The 21,091-nt window shown below is 38.6% G+C and overlaps 2 protein-coding genes across 12 annotated transcripts in view; one reads left to right on the forward strand and one right to left on the reverse strand.

Annotated features, from left to right (window-relative positions):
* ITSN2 (intersectin 2) overlaps positions 1–12,936 on the forward strand; it is a 71,591-nt gene extending 58,655 nt beyond the window's left edge. For all 4 annotated transcript variants that reach the window (XM_087919424.1, XM_087919422.1, XM_087919425.1 and 1 more), the window contains 10 exons: positions 1,933–2,039; positions 3,054–3,237; positions 4,160–4,258; positions 4,431–4,598; positions 5,782–5,994; positions 7,159–7,280; positions 8,003–8,085; positions 8,507–8,590; positions 10,374–10,547; positions 11,304–12,936. In XM_087919424.1, coding sequence (XP_087775550.1) covers positions 1,933–2,039; positions 3,054–3,237; positions 4,160–4,258; positions 4,431–4,598; positions 5,782–5,994; positions 7,159–7,280; positions 8,003–8,085; positions 8,507–8,590; positions 10,374–10,547; positions 11,304–11,461 — 1,392 coding nt within the window. In that variant the 3' untranslated portion in view covers positions 11,462–12,936. The remainder of the gene's footprint in view (positions 1–1,932; positions 2,040–3,053; positions 3,238–4,159; positions 4,259–4,430; positions 4,599–5,781; positions 5,995–7,158; positions 7,281–8,002; positions 8,086–8,506; positions 8,591–10,373; positions 10,548–11,303) is intronic.
* The window catches only part of LOC113440926 (protein FAM228B), a 31,195-nt gene continuing 22,988 nt past the window's right edge, over positions 12,885–21,091 (reverse strand). For 4 of the 8 annotated variants that reach the window (XM_087919433.1, XM_087919431.1, XM_087919426.1 and 1 more), the window contains 2 exons: positions 19,477–19,621; positions 12,885–15,441 (listed from right to left, as the gene is read on the reverse strand). In XM_087919433.1, the coding sequence (XP_087775559.1) occupies positions 15,300–15,441; positions 19,477–19,621 (287 nt within the window). In that variant the 3' untranslated portion in view covers positions 12,885–15,299. Of the gene's footprint in view, positions 15,442–16,681; positions 17,769–19,476; positions 19,622–21,091 lie in introns of those variants that run through there. The other 4 variants (XM_087919435.1, XM_087919434.1, XM_087919429.1 and 1 more) reach the window with 4 other exon arrangements.

The following is a 21,091-nucleotide window of genomic DNA, read 5'->3' on the forward strand; positions in this document are numbered from 1 at the left end:
GTCTGTCAGCGTAGTGTCCAGAGCATGGAGGCGCTACCAAGAGACAGGCTAGTACATCAGGAGAAATGGAGGAGGCCGTACGAGGGCAACAACCCAGCATCAGGACTTCTACCTCCGCCTTTGTCCAAGGAGGGACAGGAGGTGCAGGGCCAGAGCCCTGCAAAATGACCTCCAGCGGGCCACAAATGTGCATGTGGCTGCTCAAATAGTCAGAAACAGACTCCATGAGGGTGGTATGAGGCCCTGACGTCCACAGGTGGGGGTTGTGCTTACAGCCCAACACCATGCAGAATGTTTGCCATTTGCCAGAGAACACCAAGATTGGCACATTTGCCACTGGCGCCCTGTGCTCTTCACACACTGAGCACATGTGACAGAGGTGACAGGGTCTGGAGATGCCATGGAGAACGTTCTGCTGCCTGAAACATCCTCCAGCATGACTGGTTTGGCAGTGGGTCAGTAATGGTATGGGGTGGCATTTCTTTAGGGGGCCGCACAGCCCTCCATGTGCTCTCCAGAGGTAACCTGACTGCCATTAGGTACTGAGATAGAATCCTCAGACCCCTTGTGAGACCATATGCTGGTGCGGTTGGCCCTGGGTTCCTCCAAATGCAAGACAATGCTAGACCTCATGTGGCTAGAGTGTGTCAGCATTTCCTGAAAGACGAAGGCATTGATGCTATCGACTGTCCCTCCAGTTCCCCAGACCTGAATCCAGTTGAGCACATCTGGGACACCATGTCTCACTCCATTCACCAATACCACATTGCACCACAGACTGTCCAGGAGTTGGGGGATGCTTTGGTCCAGGTGTGGGATGAGATCCCTCAGGAGACCATCCGCCACCTCATCAGGAGCATGCCCAGGCGTTGTCAGGAGGTCATACAGGCATGTGGAGGCCACACACACTACTGAGCCTCATTTTGACTTGTTTTAAGGACATTACATCAAAGTTGGATCAGCCTGTAGTGTTTTTTTCCACTTTAATTTTGAGTGTAACTCCAAATCCAGACCTTCACGGGTTGCTAAATTTGATTTCCATTGATAATTTTTGTGTGAGTTTGTTGTCAGAACATTCAAGTATGTAGTGAACAAAGTATTTAATAAGAATATTTCATTCATTCAGATCTAGGATGTCTTATTTTTGTGTTCCCTTTATTATTTTGAGCAGTGTATTAAAAAGAACTGAAGAAACAAAAGGAATACTTAGAGATTTGATTAAATTTGAAAGCCTTACAATATGAAATTTGAAACAATGCTGTGTCTTTAGATGATTGATGAAATATGACTCAGAATTTGAACAAGTTAAAGACTATAATTATATGAATGCAAAATTAGATATAATGATAGATATGCAAGAAAGGGAATTTCAGTGGAAGGAGGATCAAATTTATATACCACACTTGGAGAAAATTAATGTAATGTATTTTATTTGCTGGCATATTACTATAGACCTGATTGCTAAAATGTATAATTTATTTTCTGAATACTGTTGGAATTATAATAATTCAGTCAGATCAAGGAAGAATATTTGATCCCCTTGGTAGAAGAATGGCTAAAATCAGTTCATCTTCCACAGGAAAAATATACAGATTTGAAAGAATCGTGTTTTTTTTCATCAGGTGAAATGGAAAATGGAGTTCCAGAATTTCTAGAAAGAAGTTTAGTATCTATTATCAGAGTGTTACAGGAGAGAAAGAATCTGCAGTTGTATTTTTTTCCCAAAAATTGATAACCTGAAGAGTAAGATGACAATCCTCTTTGCATCTGATTACTCTAATTCAACAATGTGAAATATTTTGAAAAAAAAAATCAGACAAACAGCTTGAGTGCACTAGAAAGAATAAATAAAATATTTAATAAATTATTACTTATTGAGCCAATTATGATTTGAGTCACAACTATCATTAATATTGTTCTTCCTCTCTGTAGGTTTTCCAGAAACAAATGACTGAAGCAGGCTGTCTCTCGGAACCCGAAATGGGATTAATCTTCGTCAACTGGAAAGAGCTTATATTGTGTAATACAAAGTTATTGAAGTAAGTACTACTACTGTTTTGGTAATTTTTGTCCTGCTAAATGCCTCAACCCAAAACAGCAATCATATCATTAAGTTAATCCCTATCCACCCCTATATTGTTGAATGGAGGCACAAGTTATCTGTTCGTACCTCTTACCTCAGTTTTTAAATTTTCTCCAAAATATAAAGAGCATATATCTCTGCTTTCTTCCTTAATGTTATTCTGTTGTTTTTTTCTGCCATCTATTGCCTGATTTGATACGAGTTTGAAGGGAGAAGGTTCTTAGTTTGGCATTCACAGTCTTATTTCATTGCAGTTCCAGGATTCCACTTACTGGACCCTCCTTTTGATTGCCTCTGCTCACTGTTTTCCATTATATGAAAGGTCCTAAACTAGGAAGAGATTATTATTATATGTAGGGTAAACTACAACCTGTGCACCTAATGAGACACTGGGAATTCCAGGGTGCTCATAGATACCTCCTTTGGCACATTCCAGGCTTCATGCCCTGTTTTTCTCTTTCTGATTTAGATTTTTTTTTTAAATAAAATAAGTGTGTGAGCCTCAAGCAGAATTTTCTAAGAATTTTTCTGGGACTCCCACAGATTCCAGAGGCATTATTATAAGATAAAAATGACAGAGGACTATAATCCAATGTTTTGTCTGGACATTAAGATGAGTCATTGACATCTAATGCTAAGTTTATATTTGTAATTTGCTTTTGGGCCTTTTGATTGTAAATTAGATTGACCGAGTGATGGGATTGATTGTCAGTGTTCCTCTTGCTAAATAAAAGCTTTGTATATTGTCAAGCCCACCAAGACAGCCATTTTGCAAAGTATTCAAATTCCAAGTTGGCAAGTTCTGAGAGACCGCATTTTATCTATTTGGTGTGCCTGCCAGATCCACATCCCTCCAATTTCCCACAGTGTCTTGTGAAACAGAAAACCTTGTTTGCAAGGCCTTTTATAGCTTCATCTTTCTGGAATTTCTGGAATCAATCTGTTTTCCCATGGATTTTTTTTTTCCCAGAGCCCTTCGGGTACGTAAGAAGACTGGGGGAGAAAAGATGCCGGTACAGATGATTGGTGACATCTTGGCTGCTCAGTTATCCCATATGCAAGCCTATATTCGATTCTGCAGCTGCCAGCTTAATGGAGCTGCCTTGTTACAGCAAAAAACAGATGAAGAGCCAGAGTTCAAAGAATTTTTGAAAGTAGGCGATTATTCAGTAACTCTTCACTATCTTTCCTTTCCCCTTGGGTTGCCTGTGCAAGTGTAACAGTAGCTTTTTCTGCTTGAACAATAGAAGCAAGCCTTGACTCCCTCTCCAAAAAGCAAAGATGCCCCTTCTGACAGTTACAATAGCACGTAAAACTTGTTGTAGTGGTATATTTAAAATTACTCTGATATCCATAAATTTGACTCAAGCCATTTTTTTTTCACTGTAAAAATGTAGAGCTGTTAGCAGTTTCACAAGCATGGTGCATAGTGATTAGTGGAAAGGGTGAAAGGGCAAAATTTGTAAGTACATGTTGATGCATGTACAAACACCTGTCATGTTACAGGTTTGACATATACAAGTAACCTGTGGATGGTGCTAAGATGATGACATGATTTAGATCAATAAGCAGTTATCTGCCTGCCTTCTTTCAATATTTCCTTTATAAAAAAAAAGTACTTATCACATTGAAGGAAATATTAAATTAACTGAGACACCTTCAGTTAGGTTACATTATTTCGTTATGTAGTTTTATTCTGTGCATTTGCAGCTTTTGTCATTCTAGGAACCAATTGACATGATTCCCAGTCTTATCCTATTATTTATCTTTTTGTATGCATACGTCTGCTGGGGGGAATCATGCAGTTTCTGAATTATGAAAGCCCTTTGATACATTTAAAATGAAAAACCTCAGTATTAGGTAACTATAAGGCTGGTATTTTGCCCAACTCTCAGATTTCATGAAAAGCAGCTTTATTGTAGTTTTCAAAAGTTAAGATATTGTCTTCTGTAAAATAGAGGCACCAGCGGCTATGAAACATAGGAAATCAACTGTTATAAACTTTTCAGAAGCTAGAGATGTTTTATATTTCTATAAAAATCTATGTTTCTGTTTCAAATTTGTTTAAATTTGTAGAAATTGGCCTCAGATCCCCGCTGTAAAGGCATGCCCCTCTCCAGCTTTCTCTTGAAACCAATGCAGAGAATTACTCGCTACCCTCTGCTCATCAAGAGTGTGAGTACCTTGGTTGCTCTCTTTCTGAATCTCTGAATAAGTTGCCTCTTGTAGAAGGGGGAGTACAGCACACCAAATATATTTATGGAAATATAAGAATGGGTGGTGTTTTTTTTTCTCAATATTGCCTTTTACTTAAACCGTGACTTAATTTGTCTTTTTCTGCAACCAGATTCTGGAGAATACCCCTGAAACTCACCCCGATCACAATAACCTGAAGCAGGCTCTTGAGCGTGCTGAAGAATTGTGTTCCCAGGTGAATGAGGGGGTGCGTGAGAAGGAGAATTCAGACAGACTTGAATGGATACAGTCCCATGTCCAGTGCGAAGGACTTGTTGAGGTAATTGGGGCTCAGTGTCAAGAGATCCAACTCAAATGTGCTATTGCATAGTTCCTATGGCATGGAAGAAATGTTAGTCAACACCTCCTAAATCCTTAGATATCGTATCTGAATTACATACCTAATACATTCATCCATGCATTATATAGGCAATGTAGATACAAGAATTTACCAGATGTACAAGAATTATTTTTTTTTTAAAAAAGGAAATGACGCTGATTTAATGAACTCTTGGAACAACTACGTCACAATGGCAATGAAAGAAATACTGGAGCCATGCACTGCCCCAGGATACGCAAGCTCTATAATAATGCTTTCTGCAAATAGTTATCCATTCTGAAACATTGATTTGTTTCTAGATGAATGAGAAGCATGCCTTTTAAGAAAATTAAAAGAAATGACTTCTCTTAGAACAAAACCCCAAGGCTACAGAAAGATGTTTTACATCTTCTAAAATAATTAGTTCAAGTTCCAGAAATGTTCAGAGGAATGTTGTATCATTATACCTTTAATAAGCCTGTCAGAACACAAAAGCAAAATTCAAAGCCTATTAAAAGCCTTTCATAGATACTAAATATGTAAAAATGTCATATTCCAAATTGAGAAAATTGAATCATTTGCTAGGACTAATTATAATAAGACATGATATCAGCAACATGGGGATTTTTTATATATTTTTTTAATTTTTTTAAGACAAACATACAGACAAAACATAAAAAACATAAAACCATCTTCCAGTTATATACATACAGTGTGTCAGTTGGTTACAAATCTTTTGTGCTATCCTTTCATAGTCCTTACTCATAGGTTGTATAGATTCTCACGTTGTCAATCTAACATATGGTTATATATTTATCAGTTATTAATCATTCATTTGACTAAACTATTATTCCATCATTTTATATGAGATATTCTAGATTTTATTATACATTTATATTATGCATTTGTCCAATGGTTATATATTTTTATATAATGTTCTATATCAATCTATTAGTCTTCTATTATAAAATTTCCTAGTCTACTTCTTTGTCTTTTTATCTAACCGTTGATAAAATAAGTACCATATCATATAAAATTGTTTATCTTCTTGTTCTCTAGTTTCAAAGCAACATGGTTTTTAAGTGGAATAATTTATATAGTGAAGAAAATCAGTGTGCTTTTCATCATTTTTTCTCTCTCCCAGCAACTGGTTTTCAACTCACTGACCAACTGTTTGGGACCACGGAAACTTCTGCACAGCGGCAAGCTTTATAAGACAAAGAGCAACAAAGAACTCTATGGTTTTCTCTTCAATGACTTCCTCCTTCTCACCTACATGGTGAAGCAGTTCGTCTCTACAGGATCAGAGAAACTGTTCAGTCCCAAATCAAATTCCCAGTTTAAAATGTACAAAGTGGTGAGTGAATTCAAGTTATCTCAACTGGGAGGAAATTGGATTTCTAGGAATAGAAATACATTGTTTTTTAACCTGTAATTTTCTTCTTCCAATATGCATCTAGTGTTAATTGTATCATGACACCTTCTAATTAGCAATAATAGTTTTGAATTTACTAATCAAAAGTCAGATTGTGGATAAAGTAATTATCTGTATCAATGGGACTTATTTTTTCTAAACTGCCTAAACATTGGTTAGAGGCACAATGCAACCTATTTGTGGGCTTTTTTTTAAGAACAAGGTTGCTCTATTCAATATCATTATTTAGCCTAATTTCAGCAGCATACTTATTTTATTTATTTTTTATTTGTCAATTGCTTACAAGATAATAGGTATAAGTAAAAACATAGTTATGAATACATAGATACATATAAGAAAAATAAAAAAATATAAAAGAAACAATAGGACAGGGACGGTAGGCACGTTGGTGCGCTTAACACTTTTCTTTCCTTCATAAGAAAAGCTAAAGAGCCATACCAGTTATGGAAGTCTTGCTGAGTTTTATTTTTATGTTGTTAAATTTATTTTTATGCATTCAAATTTGGGTGAGTTTCTGAAGGCATGTTTTTTCTTGGCTATGAGCACATGGATGCTGTGTGCTGTGGCTATTCAACTGTGTCAAGCTTTCTGGGGAAGCCTATCTATTCCTTTGGCTCATCTAAATATGAAAGTCATCATTCCTTGCAAGAGATGAAACAACAAATATATACTTGGGAAGGAGTTCCAAGAGAATACTTCATGTGAAGATTAAACTTATTCTCCTTGCTTAAGATGTATAGAGCTATATTCAACACTTTTATTTTTTAACAAAATAAAATGTAATTTATGGGCACAATAGGTTCTTCAGAAGGAATGCCAGATTTAAAAAGAAAATAATAAGTGAAGTGATTATGCTTATCAAATTCCTTCAGCTTTTTTTTTTAAAGAAAAGATTGATGCACTGAATTAAATGTTATTTGCATGAATAGTTGGCTTCTTTCAAAATCATTCCTAATTTCAGATACAAACCTTTATTCAAAACAAGCCTCTTCAGATTAGCAAGTTTTTCAATCCCTTTTTGCTAATCAGCCTGTCACTTTTTGCTGAAATGTTTGAACTAACTGAATCAAAATCTGTTTCTTCCAGCCTATTTTTCTTAACGAAGTCCTAGTGAAATTGCCAACTGACCCTTCTAGTGATGAGCCAATTTTCCACATCTCCCATATTGACCGAGTCTACACACTGAAAACAGACAATATAAATGAAAGGTGAGCCTCCAAATTCATGTCTAAAAAAAGGAATGAAACATTTTCTGAATTTCTTTCCCATGAAATGTCAAAATGTATGCTGTTTTCTTTTTTGTTTTTATGCTTGTTCTTGGATTCTTTGACTGTAGTAAATCTTTTATTTGTATCCAAAAGGCGTGATAAAACAATTGAAAACAAAATGTTCAAACACAAGGGTGTATCACAAATTGGCTGCATACTTTGACTTTGTATCTTAATACTTAAAAAATAGAGTGGTAATTTCATGAATTGCAGAAATTCCAGGATTCATTTTCTCTGTAACCAAATATAATGAAAGTAAAGAGAATGCTAATTACCTTAAAGGAAACTGGCATACAAAATCCCTTAAATAGTCTGTTGCAGCTTTAACATTCTATAATAAATGATACTGAAAATAGAGAAATTTGCTCTATTTTGTTATATGGCTACAAACATATTGATCAATACATCTAGATATCTACTATACATTTCATATTTAAAATTTCTTATATGTTGTATGTTTTCAGGAGTCAATAATTAGAAATGAAATTAGAATGTAACATTCACAAATTTGTGTTCAGATGAAGTCAAATCTCTTACGTTATTTTTGTTATGAACAGAACAGAACAGAACAGAATAGAATAGCTTTATTGGCCACATGTGATTAGACTCACAAGGAATTTGTCTATATTATTATCCTTTAACAAAATTATTTATTCTCGTAGAACTGCCTGGGTCCAGAAAATTAAAGGAGCCTCAGAACAATATATCGAAACTGAAAAAAAGAAACATGAAAAGGCTTACCAAGGTGCTGATCTGCGACTGACTGCAACTTTTAGTAGCAGCTATTTTTGTGTTTTTGTGAGATTGGAAGGATTTGGCATGTATGTCAAGTGATATATTTTGTTAGCCAGATGACATTTCAAAAATTCTAAGACAACAGGATTCATAAAGATACTTTGGGTTTTAAAATAAGTTGAGTAGTACCATCTCTAAAGATATACTAGATTCCTTTTTATTTAGGTGTAGATGTGTTAACAGAAAAACACTGACTGATCCGTATAAATACCAATAGAAAACATGGTTGCTGTAGTACCTAGTATTCATGAAACAATCCCAAAACAAATTGATCCACTTGCAAACTGCAGAAATAGCTTTTGTGCAAATCTGCCAATAGATAGTATGTTCTGAAATCTTTTTTTCACATCTCATTTTTATTTCTTTTTCAGCTCGATCACAAAAAAGTTCAGGAATAGGACGCTTGATGGTGCATGTGATTGAAGCAACAGAATTAAAAGCCTGTAAACCTAATGGTAATAATTTAGGGATGGATTGTCAACTATCTGACCAAATAGTTTAAACTAATTGAAGGGGGATTTGCTGTTAGAAGTAGAGGTTGCCAAGCATGTATTTCTAGAATACAATATGCAGCCTTGCAGGGGAGATCTTTTTTCCTGCATAGTATGGTGAAGATATGAATAAATACTGTGTTTCCCTGAAAATAAGACCCATCCCAAAAATAGCCTGACTTTTTTTGGGGGTGGACCTAATATAAGCCGTATCCCAAAAATAAGCCCGGGGGGGATGTACGCGGCCAGCATGAAAGGTGGCGAGCGTGCAGGGGCTGATGGTATCCAGCCTGCCAGCTCCTTGGCACAGCACAAATACCGTTAAGTCTGAGCATGGACGCAGAGGCGGGGGATAGCGAAGACAGGTGATCTGGACTGTGCAGCTGCCTGACTCATGGGAGACTTGTGGGAGACTCACACAGCAGCAGCAGGCGGAGGCAGAAGCATGGGGATTGGGGGAGGCAGTGATCCTGACACCCTGTGTGGGTATTTGGTCGGCGCGGACGCAGGCAAGCCCAAGACACAGTGGGACAGAGTGGGTAGCACACTGGAATTGCCTCTGCCTGGCTCTCCTGCACACTTTTCCCCCAGAGGGAGACAAAGCTTCATCTGCTTGCAAAGAGGACGCTTTGCCCCACCCTCTCTGTTCCACTGTCTGCTTGCCTGAGGCCTCTACCTGCCCTGCCAGGAGGGCCAAGATCCCCCACGAGGCCAGCAGTAGCATGGGTGGCTAGCATGGCACCCACCACAGCCGAGAAGTGTCCCAGCAGCAGTTGGGCCAGCAGGCAGGGTGGTGGAGGCCAAGGCATCCCGAGAGCTTGGTCCGTTGCAGTTGCAGGCAAGCAAACAGTGGGATACAGAGGGCAGGACCAGCAGTAGCTGCGTTCCCTCTCCCGTTGGCCCCCGCACTCGCCGCCTCCTGCAGTTTATTAAAAAAAAACCTCCTCAAAAATACCCAAGTGCTTATTTTCAAGCCCAGGGAAACACAGTAAAGATGGGATATAAATTAAATAAACATGCCAAAGATAATTGCAGACATTAAATAAACAAACATGCTGAAGATCATCACAGACATTTATAACCAAATATTAAAACCATATTCTTTGGAGAAACTGTTGTGAATGCACCCTTTTGACCTTCTGGAAGGTGTTAAAACCTGGCTGTGCCAGTTGGCTTGGTGCTCTGTGTTGGAGGAGGCTGGTGGACTAATACGAACAAGTAGTCCTCAACTTACAACCCCAGTTGAGCCCAAAATTTCTGTTGCTAAGTGAATTGTTAAGTAAGTTTCCCTCCCTTCTTGCCACAGTTGTTAAGTGAATCATTGTAGTTGTTAACTTGGTAACCTGGTTGTAAAGTGAATCTGGCTTCCCCATTGACTTTGCTTGTCAGAAGATCACCAAAGGTGATCACATGACCCCGAGACACTGCAACCGTCATGAGTCACTTGCCAAATGGCTGAATTTTGATCAGTCTGACCATGGAGATGCTACAATGGTCGTAAGTATGAAAAACGGTCATGTCACTTTTTTTCAGTGCTTTGAACAGCCATTAAATGAACTGTTATAAGTCAAGGACTACCTGTGTGATGCCACCGGTATATCAATCTTGTCTTTGGTTTATTTCCTTATTGAAGATTCTTACTATTTGTTATTTTAATTGTAACCCACAGAGTTGCTTTGCAGAGTGAGGTGGGTAGCATATGAATTTAATAATATAAACACAGGTAACACTTCTGTTTTGAATTAAGGAAAAAGCAATCCATATTGCGAAGTTAGCATGGGATCTCAAAGCTACACTACCAGGACACTGCCAGATACCTTGAATCCCAAATGGAACTTTAACTGTCAATTCTTCATCAAAGACCTTTATCAAGATGTATTGTGTATCACCATGTTTGACAGGGATCAGTTTTCACCTGATGGTATGTGTGGAATTCTGTGTTTCAAATATTTAAAAATTTCCTCCCAATTGTAGTGAATAGAAAACAAAACTATAGGTTCAAAAAGCTGCCAGACCCCTACTGATTGCGATTGTCCAGAACAGGGCTCTTTTATCCCTCTGTTGCAACTCCCTCCTTTCATCCCTCTGCTGCGGAGAGAAGCGGCCAACGCCACTGCTGTTGCCACCTCCATGGCCTGCCCTTTGCTCTTGCAGCGCCTTGCGCAGCACAGTGAAATTTAGCGCACTTTATAATGGGGGAGACAGGGTCCCCTCCTCCTCCTGGAACCCATTACAATGCAAAGCCACAATGCGAGGGAAGGAGGGAGAGAGGGAGAGACAGAGAGAGGAGGAGAAGGTGAACAACACACCCAAAGCCGGATGCAGCAAGGGGTGGGGTGAGGCCGGAGATGCAAATAATTTAACAACTGGTTCTCTGCCTTAATGACCAGCTGGGGAGGCATGGCTGGAGGGTCAGGTGACTGGGTGGGAGTGAGTGATGTCACATTGACCACATCCACCCAGTCACACCGGTTGTTAAATTATTGGTTCCTGGTGTTTTCTGTTGGAAATGGGTCTAAATGGCTCTTTTGAGTGTTTAAGGTTGTAGACCCCTGGTCCAGAATATGCTGTGATAATGCTTAATTTTCTTTATTTCTCTAAGATCTCTCTTTGTTGTCTGTTCATGATGTGTTTCGCATTGGTGATCTGACCTAAGAATTTTGTTGTTGTTGTGCAGAGTTTTTGGGTCGCACTGAAGTTCCTGTAGCCAAAATCAGGACAGAGCAAGAAAACAAAGGACCTACAACTAAACGTTTACTACTGCATGAAGTACCAACAGGGGAAGTTTGGGTACGCTTTGATTTACAATTATTTGACCAGAAAACACTTGTTTAAAGAGAGAAAATATGTTTTATTTATAACAGCCAGGACCAGCATAGATCATTGAACTGCTCTTACTGGCATGTTTTACAAGCGGTATATAAAATCATTTTGCCTGGTCACATGGACATTATTTCTCCTTGTATATATTATTTAGTTCTGTGCTTTGCACTCCTATGTTGGTGGCAATCTATGCAATATACTGTATGTGAGATAATATAAGACAGTGCCTTTCTTTATTGAAAGTAAATATTTTTAAAGCAAATGCCAGTGTTTATTTCAGATTCCTTTAAAGCGTTATCAAGGAATCTGGCAATTTAAAACGTTTGAAATATCTCCACTTAGGTTTCAATGAACCATAGGATATTTTACTTCTGAGCTAAAATCCTTCTTCAGGTTCAGAAAATGGAGTCTGATTGACCCTTATCTCAGGTATCTCAGGATATATTTGTGGAAGAAGTTTCAGCACTTCAGGATCCTTTCAAAATTATATATTGACACAAAGTGCAGCCTTTAAAAACTTGCTTCTCTTATAAAAAGGAAATAAAATCTCTCTCTCAATAATTTTGCAAATTTACCAAGGTTTTTTGGTAGTAAATAAGATAAATCCTTTTATATAATGTGGGACATAATGATTTGGATGCAAACAACCAAAGCACTCTCTAAAGCCACTGCTTAAGGCATCAGGAGACCATATCCTCTTTAAGGTGGCCCATCAGCAGCAATCCCAGGTAAGTGTGTGCAGACAATAGGGAGCAGTCTTTGAAGCAGCCATGCCAAGCCACCCTGATGCTCAAGCCATGGCTTCAGAGAACACCTCCAAATGATTCAAGTGGCCTAATAATGTTTTGAAAAGTGGAGTGTCTTGCAGATCTCAATAAAACATGCAGCTAAAACATGTCCAAGTCAAAGATTCCAAGGAGGTTAATGTTACCTTGGGCTCTATGGTAAATAAAATAAGCTGGTGAATATATTGTAATTTCTCTATATATTAATATGTGGCATATTACTTTTCTTAAGCCTATTGTATTCTGGAATGTAAATGAGAAAGAAAGATTCTAGGAATGAAATCGTGCAAAATTATCAACGTTTTAAAACTAGCTACATTTACTACTGGAATTACGATATAGGATTTTGTGGAATTCAATATTCAAGTCAAGAGTGTTCGTCCAAACTCCTCTGATATGGCTTTATTAATAGAGCTTGAGCACAGCTGGTGTTTATTTATTTGCCATTTTTAAAAATGTGCTGCAATTGAACCATGCTCTTTATTGGGAAGGATTCCTCTTTATAGAATGTAAGGGTTGAGCAAAAGCTGTGTATTTTGAATATGATCTCAGATATATGTATTACTTTTAATTTAAAACAATGAGTGAAGTTGTATGCCTTAAGTGCTGCCTTTCCATATAGCTAAGTGAATTGCAAACCTGAGAAACAGTTTTCTGAAATGCATTTTTATTAATATGAAATAAAAACTTATGTTCCCAAAAGTATATATTCAATTAACTGAAGTTAAACACATTGTCTGTATGATATAGTCATTTCTGGGCAAGTGGAAAAGAAACAAGCACTATTGAAGTTTACATAAGCCAAATTGCAGTTTAGAAACTCCCATATATTGAAGAAGAGGAAAAAAGTCAAAGTTTATGCCATAAGAAAACAATTACATTTAAAACAATTAAAAACATTTGAAAAGAAATAATTCTGGTGGTTCTGTCAGGAGATACAATTTATCTTGAAATTCATGTTTTCATACACACAAGCATATTTCTTGGGTACAGAGAAAGCAAAACAGATCTTTAGAGTGCTACAAAGGTAATTTTCTCACAATTTTAGACCATTTGAATTTTTGGTTCCTTTTTTATTTGCAACTGATATGCTTCAGGCCAACAGAAAAAAAGAAATTTTCAATATTAAAAAGATCTTCCAAGCAGAAATTCCCATTCAATTGTCCCTAACATCCTTTCCTTCCCAGAACACATCAGGAGAAATAATTTGTCTGCTAACAGTATACAACCACTCTTATTCATCAATACATTTCTGGTTCTTTTCTACTTTTTTTCAAATGTGCACGGTAGATGTATGTGTATCCTGAACAACAAAAGTGCACATTACTTTATTTGTCATTGAATAATTGGGCCTCAATCATACTACTATGCAATGAGACTTTTCATTTTACCTTAAAAGATTATGTTTAGCAGAAGACTACTTTTTATAATCAGGTATATTTTAATAGTTCACAACCATGAAGCAATGTAGGATTAGGCAACTGGCTTGAAATTATTTCCACTTTAGTCTCCAAAATTGAAAAAAAAAATTATTTGAAAAAATATGTATTTTCCTGTAAGCTGCAACGCTAATTCTATCTTTGTTCCTACACATTATTTAGGTTTTACAACTTCAGTACTTATACCAAAAATACAATACCGTAAAACTGAATCAAATGAAGTTAAAAGACAGTAAGTTAAATGGATTAAAAAAAACATTTATGTGATAGAGCAGGATTTTATGAAAGAAAATGCCAGCTCTGAGCTTTAAAAGATAAATTCTTGAATTAACTCTTAACTCTATCAAAGAAGATTCCTTACTTTAAATATGTAAAAAGTCTATATTGCACCAGGAGCAGAATCACTAATCTCTCAATGAGCCTTTAGAAATGAAGTAACTGAATATTTTTTAGCTGTTTTGTGGACAGGCTGTTAAATTTGCTTTGTATCTGAATAGGAAAATATCTTATGGAAACAGGAAAAGCCATATTCCTGCTAAATTTATGAAAGTCTGTTGTTCAATCTTTTGGAACAATTCAACTCAGGTCAGCAGAGCCTTGGATCTAAAGACCAAAAGATGCTTTGGAGCATGGAAGGCACTCACCTAGCATCTGATTGCAACTTCTTAAGCCAAATGCATTTTTCCCAGCAGCTACAGCAAGCACACACACTTGCACAAAAAAAACCACAGCTGCCTTTAAGAGCATATTCCTGTGTGCCCCAAAACATCTTTTTATCTCTGTATCTGAAGCACTGTCTACCCGTATTCCACTTACGCTTCTGAAATAAAGTGTACTTATGTAGCAAGTTCTGTGATTTTCCCCCTATAAGAAAATATGAAGTAGCTGTTTAGCAATACTTTTGAAAGCAGTCATATGCAGTCACAATTTTAAGCATTTAAGCATAAAATCCCTGTAGCCTGTGTTTTACTCTTCTCAGTAGTCCCTGATGCGGAAAAAGCTTCTAATCATTCCTTCTAAGTAATTGGATCATCCTTTTATACACCAAATGTTGGCATTATCCCTTTACAAGGAATCAGTTTCAAAGAAAGATCAATAGGAAGCAAATTTTATTTTTGGTTTCCGAACTGGTGTGCCAGTAAATATTTGTTTTGACCAAAGACTGGCCATTTGAGTGAACTCTGATTTCCTGATAGAGGGGAATCTCTTCTCCAGTGGAGGCCAGGCCGAGTCACCCCAGCTGTTGAATTCCATAGAACTCTGGTTTCTAGTTGTGCTCATTTTTTGCCTTTTAACAGAATGAAATTAGGATGGTTAATGCTGCCTGTTATTGCTAAGCACCAGTGTTTACCTCTGCTGAACCAGTTGTATGCTGTGCTACACTGATGCTGCTTGACACTCAAAAAAGGTGGCCAATTTTCAAACATTACCTTTTGATTCCAGTGATACATAAAACCAAACCTTGTTACTGTTGATGATGGTGGAGCTGTGGACAATATAAAATGCACAGTGAATGAGCAACATGGAATTACATTCTGTGAGGGAGAGGACAAATCATCTTCAGTGGAAATCTCCTCCCCTTGGCTTTAAAAGGCAGACTGTTAAATGTTGGCAGAAGGCCTGGGGCTAGGCCCAGATCATTTCCTGTTTTGAACCGGAGAGCAGGTTCCTGGCTTTCCTGGCTGTTGAGCCCCTAGGGAGAAAGTTTATTTCCTTCTTTCTTGCTTTCTCTTGCTCTTTACCTTTCCTAGCTCTCATATGTGCCTTCCTACAAAAAAGAATAAGAATAAGAACAGGAACCACACGCTTCCCTAGAGGTAAATTACAAGGATTTGTTCCTGCCAATTCCTCTTGTTTTCTGGAAATGAAATTTCAGGGTCACTATTGGATCTAATTACTGTAACATTGCCTACCTAATTCCACTGTTCCTCCAAAATATAGGTCAGATTGTGAATGTTTACTGTTTAAGCAAGCCATTGTGTTTTAAGTGGATCAGATGAGGGGGGGGTGGTTTTCTTTTATTCTAAAACTGACCTTTAATAAGGAAGGAACGGGGTAACTAAAGTGAAAAACAGTAAAAAGAAAGTTTAGTTGTTTTGCTAAATAACTTTAATACATTTGGAAAAGAGGTGGTTAGTGATATGTTAAGACTGTCAGTTGCATTCATCATCATTCCATTTGTAATTCTTACAAAGGTGGGCCTTATTGAAGGATCCCTAGAAGTGCGATCCTGAGTTCCACTTCACAGAAGAGGTTATCTTTCTACAAATCACTTAATTATCTCACACAGCCTAGGCCGGAACCAATGAAAGTGAAAATTAAAGAAGAACTAAAGAAGAGTATGATTGAATTTGGTTTTAAATTGGGGATCAGAATTTCAGCCTGATATACCATGAACAACAGTCTTTGTGTATAATTGAATACAGATTGGGGGAAGTCTCAAGTGAGTATAAGAATGGCTTTCCTCTATTAGAGAAGAGGGACCGCTCCTCTCAGGTCCAACAGAATGATAAGAGACCTGTCCATGAAGGAGTCTCATCTAATGGGACAATACTTATTGATCCAAGACTTAAACTTTCCAGCTTTTTTTGAATGTTGGTTTCAATTGGGTATTTATTTAGCTATTGTGTTTTTACTGTTTTCCTGTGTTTGTTTATTGATTGTGTTACTGTATTTGGGTTTTTTTAAAATACAGCATGAACTGGCCAAAGTCACAAAGAAGAGGTGGCAGATATACAACTAGAAAAAAATAAAATAAAAGAGATACATTTTATACTGAACTGCCCCTAACAATCTTCAAATAATAAAAGACAGCAATTTGCCCATAGTGCTTACCCATCACAATCTACCATTTTTGCATCAAAATACAGCATCATATAACTTTTCAGAAAATATATTTTGATCCCTTCTGAAACACTATCAAGAGTTCTTTATGCCAAACAATACATTGCCTTAAAAAGCAGCTACAGATGTCTATCCCACAGACTTCTTCCAAGGTAAAATTAATAACATTGATATTCTTTTATGAAAATAGATTGGACAAAAGGATTACTCTGTGACTAATGAAAAGAAAGCACTTGTCTGGTTTAAGAACTTCATACATGTGGTTACTGTTTAATATTAATATCTAAAAAACATCCTGGGATTTTTAATCAATGTTTTTATTACTAATACACCAATATCATTATCTGGCATACTGTCCTGCACACAATATTCGCAATTCTATTCTGTGCAATACACAGAGATCTTTACTATGTTCACTGATAGTTCATTAAATTCCTCCTCCAAGAAACCACTTTATCTTAGCTTGGATAAAATGCTCCCTTCCCTCTACAGTTTCATATAATTCTTTTTCTGGCAAATCTGAATTTAATTTCTCCTCACTTATCTTATTTGGGGGGGAAATTTCACAACTGTTCCTCAAAAGTCACAGTTTTTTAAACAAATAAAAACTAGCCTTATATCTAAGGATGTGATTTCACACTTCAGGTAGATTTTTAAATTTTCCTAAACAGTTTTCAATAAACTTCTGACAGGATTTCTCTTTCAAATTACTAATAGCAAAAGTCCCCAAAAACATGACTTGCTTTAAAGCGTAATTTAGGCTGAGTAGGCCTCCCACTTTATGTGTAGATAGACCACAAAATGGCCTATAGAGGAGATACACCAAAATGGCAATTGTGTTAAATCAGTAATTCACAACCTTAGCAACTTGGAGATATGAAAACTTTGGCTCCCAATTGATCTCAAAGCCGCCAAGGTTGAGACACCGGTGCTGGACACAAAGAAAGAAGTGTCATATTGTGAGGCTGTTAGTGTGTAGAATAAGAATTTCAGTTTACCATGTATCTATTAAATACACAAACTTCAACAAATTTGCAAACACATTTTGTAAGAAAATTTGCAAGCTTCAATGAAGTTGCAGGAACTGGATATGTGTAACTTTATGAAGAGGAATAACTAGAGGTGACATGATAGCAACATTCCAATATCTGAGGGGCTGTCATGCAGAAGTGGGGGTTGACCTATTCTCCAAAGCACCTGAGGGTAAGACAAGGAGTAAATGGATGGAGGCTTACCAAGGAGAGATCCAGCCTAGAATTAAGGAGACATTTCTTGACAGTGAGAACAATTAACCAGTGGAACAGCTTGTCTTCAGAAGTTGTGGGTGCTCCATCACTGGAGGTTTTTAGAAGAGAATGGGCAGCCATTTGTCTGGAATGGTATAGAGCTGTGATGGCGAACTTATGGCACGCATGCCACAGGTGGCACGCAGTGCCATTTGTGCCGGCCCGCAAGCTGCAGGCAAACTTGCCTCACTGTGCATGTGTGCGCCTCACAGCTGATTTTTGGCCGGTTTGAGGCCTTTTTTTGGCCTCCCAAAGGCTTGAGGAAGGCTTCTGCAGGCTTCTACAAGCTTTGTAGGCGGAAATCTAGCCCCATTTCATCACTTCTGGTATTTTCAAAAAAACAGGAAATGGGGCTAGGTTTCGGCCTACAAAGCTTATAGAAGCCTGCACAAGCCTTCCTTAAGCCTTTGGGAGGCCAAAAAAGGCCTCAAACCGGCCGAAAATCAGCTGTGAGGCGCAGTGCAGGTAAGGAGGCGGTGGGGAGGTGGGGGATTGTGCATGCATGCGTAGGGGACGTGGGGAGGGGCGCGCATTGCCTTCTGAGTGCTGGCACTTGAGTGCGCGTGTGCAAGCGCACGCACAATTTTTGGCACAGGAGCCCAAAAGGTTAGCCACCACTGGTACAGGGCAATGATGGCTAAACTTTTCGTCTTTGTGTGCCGAAAGTGCACACATGCACGCGCACGCCTGCACCCACAATGCACTGCATGCAACGCTAACCCCCTGCGCATGTGCACGCAACCCCCCCATGCGTGCGCATCTCCTGTGTGCCCCCCGCACATGAGCAGTAGATGCCTGACAATCAGCTGGCTGGCGGGAGGCGCATGCCAAGTGCACATGATCTGGGGCGATGGCTCACTTCCAGCATGTGTGCCATAGGCTCGCCATCACTAGTATAGGGTCTCCTGCTTGAGCAGGGGCTTGGATTAGAATGCCTCCAAGGTCCCTTCCAACTTTGTTATCCTGTTAAATTCACCAAAGGCCAATTATAACTAGAAGTATTTTTATAATAGTCTTCAGCTATCTTATAAGCCATCATATGTATTTTCAAATAACTACTCATTTCCAAACAGGGAATAGCATCCACACTAAAGTGACCGATTAAATGGGCCTTCTTTTGTTAGTGTTTTTGTTTTAAATGATACATGTAATTTAAAACAAAATGGGACATATATATTTCTAGAAGCAACCAAGCAGGCATCTGACTCCCAAGACTCCTCGCCTTAAAATATATACTCATCCATCCATGGATACAGAAAAGCAGCAAGATATGCATCTCAACAATCAACAAACCCTTTTGACCTTGCATGGTGAAGTACAAGTATAAAAGAGCAAATGTCATCTTGATAGCTTTGTGGCTAGCTACAGGTGGATATACAGGCTATCATGAAGAACTACATTTGGTTCTGACAAAGTGAAACAAAGCAACATTCAGAAGAACAAGACCTGAGCCTCATCACACGAAGAGATTCTATTATTTCAGGGATGTCAAACTCAAGACCCATGAGCCAGATCTGGCCTGTGGGGTGCTTAGATCTGGCCTGCGGGATTGCCCTGGAAACAGTGAAGGACCGGCCCGCAGTGCCTTTGCTAGCTTCATAATCAACTTTTATATATGATTGTTATTCAACAGAAAATAAATTTTTAAAATGTAAAAGTTTCTCAAACTTTACCTGCATTTTTTACGGACATCACTTTCCATATACTGGAATGGGATTTTCAGCCACTCTGTGGGATTTATAAGCTGCCGACCCAAAGGAAGTGGTGGTAACTCAGTCTTGTGTAGTTCATGAATATCTTTAGAGGAATATACTTTTCCTGTGGAAAGTTGCAAGGCATATAGAAGAAAGGCTTTTTCTTCCTCATTAAGCAAACTTTCTGATTAAAAAAACCCCTGTACAATATTGAGACAAATCCAATCTCCCCATCCCAGCCCTAAATTACAAACATACCATTTGATGTACACTGCTCAAAAAAAAGGGGGGGGGACACTTAAACAACATAATGTAACTCCAAGTCAATCACACTTCTGTGAAATCAAACTGTCCACTTAGGTAGCAACACTGATTGAAAATCAATTTCACATCCTGTTGTGCAAATGGAATAGACAACAGGTGGAAAGCATAGGCAGGTAGCAAGACATCCCCCATAAAGGAGTGGTTCTGCAGGTGATGACCACAGACCACTTCTCAGGTCCTATGCTTTCTGGCTGATGGTTTGGTCACTTTTGAATGCTGGCGGTGCTTTCACTCTAGTGGTAGCATGAGACGGAGTCTACAACCCACACAAGTGGCTCAGGTAGTGCAGCTCATCCAGGATGGCACATCAATGCGAGCTCTAGCAAGAAGGTTTGCTGTGTCTGTCAGCGTAGTATCCAGAGCATGGAGGCACTACCAGGAGACAGGTCAGTACATCAGGAGACATGGAGGAGGCCATAGGAGGGCAACAACCCAGCATCAGGACCGCTACTTCTGCCTTTGTGCAAGGAGGGACAGGAGGAACACTGCTAGAGCCCTGCAAAATGACCTCCAGCGGGCCACAAATGTGCATGTGGCTGCTCAAATGGTCAGAACACTAAGATTGGCAAATTCGCCACTGGCACCCTGTGCTCTTCACAGATGAAAGCTGCATTTAGGTACCGAGATGAGGTCCTCAGACCCCTTGTGAGACCATATGCTGGTGCGGTTGGCCCTGGGTTCCCCCAAATGCAAGACAATGCTAGACCTCATGTGGCTGGAGTGTGTCAGCAGTTCCTGCAAGACGAAGGCATTGATGCTATGGACTGGCCTTCCCGTTCCCCAGACCTGAATCCAATTGAGCACATCTGGGACACCATGTCTCACTCCATCCACCAACGCCACGTTGCACCACAGACTGTCCAGGAGTTGGGGGATGTTTTAGTCCAGGTGTGGGAGGAGATCCCTCAGGAGACCATCCGCCACCTCATCAGGAGCATGCCTAGGTGTTGCAGGGAGGTCATACAGGCATGTGGAGGCCACACACACTACTGAGCCTCATTTTGACTTGTTTTAAGGACATTACATCAAAGTTGGATCAGCCTGTAGTGTTTTTTTCCACTTTAATTTTGAGTGTAGCTCCAAATCCAGACCTCCATGAGTTGCTAAATTTGATTTCCATTGATAATTTTTGTGTGATTTTGTTGTCAGCACATTCAACTACGTAATGAACAAAGTATTTACTAAGAATATTTCATTCATTCAGATCTAGGATGTCTTATTTTTGTGTTCCCTTTATTTTTTTGAGCAGTGTATATATCACATTGTGCAA

The sequence above is a fragment of the Pseudonaja textilis genome, chromosome 1 (assembly GCF_049901715.1).
Source record: "Pseudonaja textilis isolate UNSWEBS1 chromosome 1, rPseTex1.2, whole genome shotgun sequence".
NCBI classification, from domain to species: Eukaryota; Metazoa; Chordata; class Lepidosauria; order Squamata; family Elapidae; genus Pseudonaja; species Pseudonaja textilis.